The sequence below is a fragment of the Chlamydomonas reinhardtii genome, chromosome 1, assembly GCF_000002595.2.
Source record: "Chlamydomonas reinhardtii strain CC-503 cw92 mt+ chromosome 1, whole genome shotgun sequence".
NCBI classification, from domain to species: Eukaryota; Viridiplantae; Chlorophyta; class Chlorophyceae; order Chlamydomonadales; family Chlamydomonadaceae; genus Chlamydomonas; species Chlamydomonas reinhardtii.
Window position 1 is genome coordinate 7,637,496 of NC_057004.1, and position 7,526 is coordinate 7,645,021.

Sequence of the window (7,526 nt, forward strand, 5' to 3'; positions counted from 1 at the left end):
GTGACACTGCCACCGCTTCAGATGCAGGCGCCAGCCCAAAGGCAACTATGGCGTCGTCCGGGCAGAGGAGGTAGCACGTCAGGGTCCACCCGAGCCCACAGGCTTCCGTCTGTGTAGCAGCTCCACGCATGCACAGGGTCGCGCTGAAGCAGGTGTTACAGGTTGTGTGTGTGTTGTGCGGCACCATGTTAGCGACGTATGGCGCGTGTGGCGTGCACAGACAGCACATACAGTATTTGCGTCTATTACCAATGCACTCAGTTCTGAAACGCCACAACCAGGACTTCGCATTGTAAGTTGAGCACGTTGTCGTCCACCTAACTTGTGGGGGATGGGTGATTGGCGTAAACGTGTGCGTATCAGGCTGGGGCTATTGCGCGCGGCGCGCATCATCAACAGCACATTGGCAGGCAAGACGAGCAGGCAGGGTGCCAGGCATGAGACACGGTAGCGGCAGTAACAGTTGTCCCATAGTAAAACGCACACCATCCATTGCAGCGGGTGTTGGGCTGACTCTCGCTACAGCTGGTGTACCACTGTCCTGGTCTGTCCCCTCTCCTCCTACCGCCCCCTTTCCCCCTCGACCGCTCTTCCCTTCTCTTCAACCAAAACACAAGCGCCTCCCTAGTCAGGGCTGGGGGGTGAGGCGCTACAGCCTACAGGTGCAGTGGCAGCGCGCAGTGGTGGCCAGACGCTACAACAGCCGGTAGGTGTGATGAGGGGTCATGAACGAGGGAGAATGCGGGTGTGTGCAGTGCACTGGGTACACACGACGCAGCTATTGCGGTGTGCGGTTGCCTTGCAACTTCACCCGCCGCCGCCACTGCGGACACTGCGCTCCGCTGGCGGTCACAGGCTTCATCAGTGCTGCTGCCGGTGCCGCCCCTGGACGTCTCTGCAGCGGTGGCGGGCGCAGCAGTGCGCTTCCACGTCACCACGCACGCGGGTGAGTGGGTGGGTCGGGAGCCTGCCCGGGGATGTGATGGGCAGATCTGTGATTTGGCCTGGGTGGGGGCGGCAGGGCGTTCTTGGCAAGTGCGAGTAAGTTGGTTGAGGCCCGTGATGTGGCTTGAGGTAGGAGCGTCCGGGTTATGATGAGCTTGAGCAGCAGGTTGCAGGTCATGCAAATGGACGCACATTATGACTGCAATCAGGGATTATCACCTTATGTCCTGCAAGTCTGGATCCGGGCTCTGATGCGACATGGCCGTGCGTGGCCTGCCGCCATCCCTGCTGCGCAGGCCCTGCACTTGGTCCCGGCAAGCTAGCAAGTGGCGGTGCGTGCTTCATGTGCTCCGCCGCTGATGGCATTCGATCAACCGGCAGGCGGTGGCGGCGGCGCTACAGCGCCCAGCAAGAGGGTGACATAAATGCGCCAACCGCGGCCGGGTGGGTTGGTGGGTGACGTGAATGTCACAGCACATAGGTGGCTGCCGCTATCGTCCCACGCCGCTGCCTTGGCCTGCCCCTGCCTACTGCTTACCTACTGCAACTCCATCACACTCACAAGCCAAGTCCAGGACAACGCAGCCGGTGGTGTCGGCGGCACAGGAATATGTTGCTGGCCGCCGCCGCCGGGGCCGCCGCCTGCATGACAGCCACCACCGCGCTGCACCTAGCCGGCCGTCGTCACTGGCCACCTGCAGGGGGGGGGGCGCCGAGGTGCGTGGTGAGCTCACTGGTGTGGGGCGAGGGCGGCGGCGCGAAGGTGGGGCGAGGGCAGCAGGGCGAGAGGGGGGCGCGGGCGGGGCGAGGGCGAGAGCGGGGTGAGGGGGGGGGGGGGGAACAAGGGCGGGTAGTTCATTCCAAACCCAAGGAAAGAGCCATAAACCCGGGGCGAGGCGGCCGTACAGATGGAGAACAGTGATCCAGTGCAGCGGCCGTGCTCGTGGCGTCAAGCCCTCGCAACGGCGCCTTGTCGTGTCGTTTGAGCGGTTCACGCGCTCGTCCTTTACTTTGTCGCTGGGGTGCTTTCTTTCCATTCTTGCCACTTGGGCGCCCATTATTCCCCCTTCGAACGCCCTTCCTGCATCCCCGCACCGCGTGTGTGTGTGTGTGTGTGTGTGTGTGTGTGTGTGTGTGTGTGTGTGTGTGTGTCGGGCTGCAAGTGCATGCGCCTGGAGTGGGCTGGGACAGAAGTAAAGGCATGCAGTGTGTGTTTCAGCAGGCGCCTTGTTTGTTGCGTGGCGGTGGTCCTCGGCACCGCCAACCCGGCCACCGGTACTCGCTCCCCTAACACACACGCCACCTTGTGTCGTCCTGACACACGCAGATCAAGCTTCTCTACACGCCCGACCTGTTAGCATCCCCCAACGCCACACTCCGAGCAGTGGACGACTTCCTGGGGGCGCCGCGTGCCAGGCTGGATCCAAACGACAAGATGGATGGGATGTACAACACACGCGACTGCTACGTGAGTGTACGGGCTGTGCTGCGTATGGTGCCAAATGTCTTTGGGGCCCACGCGTTCTGGCCTCCTTGCGGCAACTGCGCGTGCCGCTGCCGAATTCCCTTTATGGCCTCGTCTCTGGCTTTCCTGACTCACATGACTGCTCCTACACGTGACTGCTGTTGTGTGGCCGCCAGGACGTCTCTTGCAGCCGGAGGCGGCCGGACGTCAGGCCACTCACGGCCGCCGCGGGCGACGTCGCGGGCGGCATCCCGACGTGGCGGCCGCGGACGATGTCGGGTCGCCCGCCACCACGACGGCGGCCAGCGCCAGTGCCAATGCCGGTGCGGGTGCCGGTGCGGGTGCCGGCGCCGAGGCCGGCGGGGAGGCAGCAGTGATAGCCCGTTCGGCCGGGCGGTGACGGCGCTGCGGCAGTTCTACGCCCCGCACATGCAGCAACTGTTCCGTTGGGCGGACCAGGGAGTCATCCCGCAGCCGCCGCAGGCGTGGACGGACGCGTACGGCAGTAGCAGTGGCAGGCAGCGGGGTAGCGGGGGTTGGGGGGACGGCAGCGGCAGTCGCAGCCTTAGATGCCAGTAGTGCTGAATGTGGCAGAGGCTGTGAACTAGCGTGCATTGATTGGGCGTACGCGCAATGGGAAACATTGCAGGATGGGATGCAAAGACATTGGAGTCGCTGCTGCGGTCCGCTGTGCCGTCCCCGCGTGTGTATGTGTGCGTGCATCGCCCACATGCATCGCCAACTGGGGTGTTTCGTGTGTCACAGTTATCGCCATCATTATGGCTCCTCTAGGCACTAGGCAACTATGCTTAGATGCCATTTGTACTTTGAATTGACGGCATTGATCCTTTGGCGGGCGTCCTAGACCGGGCGTGATTGCCAAGGGCTGCTGGCGGCGCCACATGCCAACACCGCAGGCAGGCCGCATCTGCATCCGCATATTCAACCTTGCGTCCGCATCGTCATGTTAAGACATGTTTGCCACCCAAGGCCTGGCGCCGGCGCCTGGCCTAGCGGCCGGGGGCTTGTTGTTTAGGTTTCTAGGACGACTGGACGTCGCGCGCAACAGACTCTGGTGGCGTAGGTCTGACACTGGAGGAGTGGCGGCCTCCGTGCCGGCCGGCGGCTCATGCGCGGACACAAGTGAGTTTGCATGGGAGTGTGCGAGTGAGCGAGGAGCAATTGCATGTGGAGATGCCACATGTGCAACACCTGGCAGAGCTTCGCAAATTGGGACAGCGCGTGGCGTCTCTTGCCCGACCGTGCCATTGTCGTACACATTCGGGCCCCTCTTCTGCTTTGCTTCGCCTTGTTCTTGCCCCTGTTTGTCACACTGTCGCCCGGCCATTGTTTTGCTGCACGCCGTTGCATTACGCTAGTGCTCGTCTACACAGCTCATCCGTGGACGCCGGTCGACTGCCTGCAGGTGCGCATCGGCTATGCTACCCGCGCGGTGTGGCGTCGCATTGAGTCTGTGTGGTGCTATCGCCTTGGCCGGGCGCCCGGAGCGTGAGGAATGCGCGTCAGCAAAACATCGACACAACCTGCCAGCTACCGTCGGTACAGTAACAGCGCGCGAACGACGCACCAATGCCTTGTCCCTTCTTGCTACGCATTTATGTGGGCACGGGTGGGAGCCACACACATCGGGACTACGCTTTCCTGCCCCTTGCCATGTTCCATCACGTGCCCGACCGTGCCTAGCCTCGCCTTGCCATGTTGAGGAGTGCCCTGCGTCAGGGGCTGGCGCTGAAGCTGCGATGAGGTCAGATGGCTTGGGGTGAGATAGCTATTGGTGTGTTTGATTGACGGAGACACCGTTCTGGCGAAAGGGTGGTCGCGGTTGGCGTGCGGCGGCACGGACGGGTGGCGGGCGGGACGTCCGCTCGCGTGGGCGTTAAGGGCAAACCCGACGTTCCGTGTGTTTTGAGGCGGGTGCAAAGAAGCCGGCAAGACTTCGGGTGGGGCGATGGGGCGAGGACGGGGAGCGGGGAAGCGGGCAGCAAGGGAAGACTCAGAGAACTCGAGGCGAAGGGTTGCAATTCACTCATGGAGCGATTCCATGACGTCGGCCCCGGGTTGTCGAGTCCGCGCCACCAGCCACTCGGTCGGTATCGACACGCCTGAGCCGCATTCACAACTTCTAACACATTGTAAACTTTTGACCCCTGCCGGGCCGCTGGCCCCAGGAGATTCAACGCTCGAGTGGCTCTGAAATCCTCGGGGCCACTCATGCTGAGGCCTCGCCGCGCTACTGGCGCGCCCGCGAGCGCTCCCTGCGCTGCCCCGCCTGCAGCAGCAACAGTAGCAGCAGTAGCTGCAGGTGGTGGCGGCAGTAGCAGCGCCGCGGCTGGCAACGGCTCCGGCGAGGTGCCCGCGGCCGAGCCAGCAGATGACGGCTTCGCGACTGGCGAGGCTGACTATGAAGCTGCTACCGACTTGGACTTGGATGTGGATATGGACGACATCAAGCGCCGCGCCCGGATGGGCGGCAGCAGCGGCGGCAGCAGCGGGGGCCGTGGCAGCGGGTGGCTGGCGCTGCTGCTGCGGCGGGCGCGGGGCGCGGCCTCGGGTGCGGATGCGGAGGAGCGCGTGTTCCAGCGCTGGGTCATCTTGCAGGTGTGTGGATGGGCACCTGCATTGCGCCTGCTGGGGAGGGGACGCGGGGTGTTGCAACCGCCTTGCGCCCTAGCCGGCTGCTGCCGGGAGGCCTGCAGGGGAATGCACGCTTCGCGGTGGCGACCCACGGGACACGCCGGACCCCACCACTTGCTCGTACCAGCCGCCCACCATCCTTCCAGCCTACAACCCCTCCGCCCCGGCCCCCTCCTCCATTCCCGCCCCCTGCCCCCTGCCACCCGGTCCCCACACCATCCCACACAGAGCGCCGGCATCGACCTGCTGTCATGGGTCCTGGCGCTGCTCATGTGCGTGGTCACATTGAACCGCGCCGCCGCCTTCGCCGCCGGCTGCCCCTCCGCCGCCGCCGCACACGCCCTAGCCGCCGCAATTTCCTCCTCACCCACCGCTGCAGCTGCCACTGCTGCTACTACTGCTGCTGCGGGCTGGGGTGGTGCGGCGGCGGCGGCGGCGGAGTGTCCGGCGGGCTGCGGGCCGCGATTCGCCGCTGACTCGGCAATGGTGGCGGGGTTCCCGTGCGGTGCCTCGGACGTGCGGCAGTTCCTTTACACACTGAGGTGCGAGGGGGGTGGGTACATTCATTACGAAGTGAAGGCGTAGCCAGGTACAGCACAGGGGCCAGGGGAAGGAGAAGCAGGGAGGGGGAAGGAGGGCACGATGACAGGGGCAAAAAGAGGCGACGCCACAAGGCATTGCTCGCACACACCCTGGCACCCTGCCAGCCCACGCACCCCGCCTTTCACAACACCCGCATCCTCCGTCCTACCTGCCCCTTACGCCCCTCCCTTACCCCTCCCCCCCCTGTGCTACTGTACCTGCGTACGCCTTCACTTGTTAATCAATCATGAATGTAACCCCCCTCTCTCAAGGCACCTGCGCTCGGGCCTGCTGTACGCGGCGGTGCGCCACGACGTGTCGCTGCTGGCGTACGGCGCCGCACTGCTGGCGGCGGTGGCGGTGCTGCTGGTGAGGGCGGTGCGGAGGGGTGGTGATGGATGGTGGTGGTGGTGGTGGTGATGGTGGTGGTTTAACACTTGAGTGGGGCGGCGATGTTGTCACTGCTCCTGTGTGGTGTGGCGTCAACCGATGCCCACTCGCACGCAACTCACGCTCCCCCTCGCCCTGCCCCTCTGCCCAACCCCTCTCCCCCCCGCTCGCTCCCCGCCCCCCCCGGTCTACCGTCCACCACTTCCGTAACTAATCATGAATGTAACCCCCGCCCCCTCGCTTGTCCCCACAGCTGCGCCCCGCGCTGTACGTGGCGCGCCGCCACCAGCTGGTCATGTGCATACGCGGCGCCATGATGGTCGGCAACGTGGCCGCCTGCCTGCTGGCGCCGCCGCCCTGCCTGCCAGCCACCACAGCGCTCTACTACATACCCGCCTACGCCGCAGCCGCAGCCGCCGGCGCCGGCGCCGGCGCGCGGCGCGCCGCGGGAGGCGGAGCGGCCGGCGGCGGCGCAGCCGTCACCGCCGGCGGCGGCGGCGGCCCCGTGTCGCGACTGCTGTCGGCGCTGTCCGCGTCCCCCTCGTCCCCCGCCTCCTCTTGGTCTCTGCCGCTGAACTCGGGCTTTGTGTACATGGCGGTGGTGGGCGTGGTGCTGGAGCGGGTGAGGCAGGGGGGGGAGGTGGTGCGTGTGTGTGTGCGCATGTGTGTGTGTGTGTGTGTGTGTGCGTGCGTGTGTGTGTGTGTGTGTGTGTGTGTGTGTGTGTGTGTGTGTGTGTGTTTGTGTGTGTGTGTGCGCGCGCGTGTGTGGGCATGCGTGTGTGCTGTTGAAGTGTTGGGGGCTGAGGACAGAGGGCGGGGCTGGACTGGCGAGTGTGATGGCGGGAGGGACGGGGGGGGGTCCCTGCATGGCGCTGTCTTTGCTGGCCGTCCCGTCTGGCTGGCTGGGGCCTGGGCCGACCCACGGCCCCGGGCGCCCTGGCTGCCCCTGGCTGCCCTTTCAGCCCCTGCACCTCCTCATTTCCCACACACACATAGCCACCCGCATTGATTCGACCTGCCTCTGCCTGCCTGTTTGCCTGCCTGCCTGCCGTGCCTGCCGCGCCCGCAGCTGCCGCTGCGCCTGCATCTCACCTTCGGCCTCCTGGAGTGGGCCCTGGCCGCCGCCACCGCACTGATGGGCCAGCGCGCGCTCGCCGCACCGCCGACCGGCGGCGGCGGCATCAGCAGGTTCAGCAGCCGTATCAGCAGCAGCGGCAGCAGTATCATTAGCGGCACCAGTGGCGGCGGCACCAGTGGCGGCGGCACCAGTGGCGGCACCAGTGGCGGCGGCGGCTGGCTGCTGCTGCACCTGGCGGCCTACTGGGCGCTGCCGGGCTGGCTGGTGGGCGCCATGGAGGCGGCCAGCAGGAGGGCGTTCAGGTGGGGGCTGCGGGGGGGGGGGGGGAGGGGGGGGGCTGTGGGGGGAGGGCTTTAGGGGGGGGGAGGGCTTTTGGGGGGGGGGGGAAAGGCTTTAGGGGGGGAGGGAAAA

At 65.7% G+C, this 7,526-nt stretch overlaps 3 protein-coding genes across 4 annotated transcripts in view; all 3 read left to right on the forward strand.

Moving 5' to 3' along the window:
* The window catches only part of CHLRE_01g055300v5 (uncharacterized protein), a 1,662-nt gene extending 1,084 nt beyond the window's left edge, over positions 1-578 (forward strand). Inside the window, exon 3 of the mRNA XM_043059034.1 lies at positions 1-578. This exon is cut by the window's left edge and continues 422 nt beyond it. The gene's annotated coding sequence lies outside the window, so the exon portion shown is untranslated.
* A 48-nt stretch (positions 579-626) lies between these two features.
* On the forward strand, positions 627-4,438 carry CHLRE_01g055316v5 (uncharacterized protein). Of its 2 annotated transcripts, XM_043059035.1 has the most exons (7): positions 627-745; positions 856-946; positions 1,242-1,389; positions 1,521-1,662; positions 2,273-2,413; positions 2,587-3,553; positions 3,837-4,438. In XM_043059035.1, the coding sequence occupies exons 1-6, from the start codon at positions 740-742 to the stop codon at positions 2,785-2,787; spliced, it is 729 nt and encodes a 242-aa protein (XP_042928950.1). In that variant the 5' UTR covers positions 627-739; the 3' UTR covers positions 2,788-3,553; positions 3,837-4,438. The 2 variants fall into 2 exon arrangements, with proteins under 2 accessions (XP_042928950.1, XP_042928949.1); XM_043059036.1 differs by lacking the exon at positions 3,837-4,438 and having other exon boundaries at positions 2,587-3,698.
* A 58-nt stretch (positions 4,439-4,496) lies between these two features.
* The window catches only part of CHLRE_01g055350v5 (uncharacterized protein), a 9,542-nt gene continuing 6,512 nt past the window's right edge, over positions 4,497-7,526 (forward strand). Inside the window, exons 1-5 of the mRNA XM_043059037.1 lie at positions 4,497-5,029; positions 5,294-5,607; positions 5,920-6,016; positions 6,291-6,659; positions 7,107-7,417. Coding sequence (XP_042928951.1) covers positions 4,643-5,029; positions 5,294-5,607; positions 5,920-6,016; positions 6,291-6,659; positions 7,107-7,417 — 1,478 coding nt within the window. The 5' untranslated portion in view covers positions 4,497-4,642. The remainder of the gene's footprint in view (positions 5,030-5,293; positions 5,608-5,919; positions 6,017-6,290; positions 6,660-7,106; positions 7,418-7,526) is intronic.

Coding starts and splice junctions, on each gene's coding strand:
- CHLRE_01g055316v5 (XM_043059035.1), top strand. Junction 947..1,241: donor CCACGTCACCACGCACGCGG/GTGAGTGGGTGG, acceptor CCTGCTGCGCAG/GCCCTGCACTTGGTCCCGGC. Junction 1,390..1,520: donor AATGCGCCAACCGCGGCCGG/GTGGGTTGGTGG, acceptor AGCCAAGTCCAG/GACAACGCAGCCGGTGGTGT.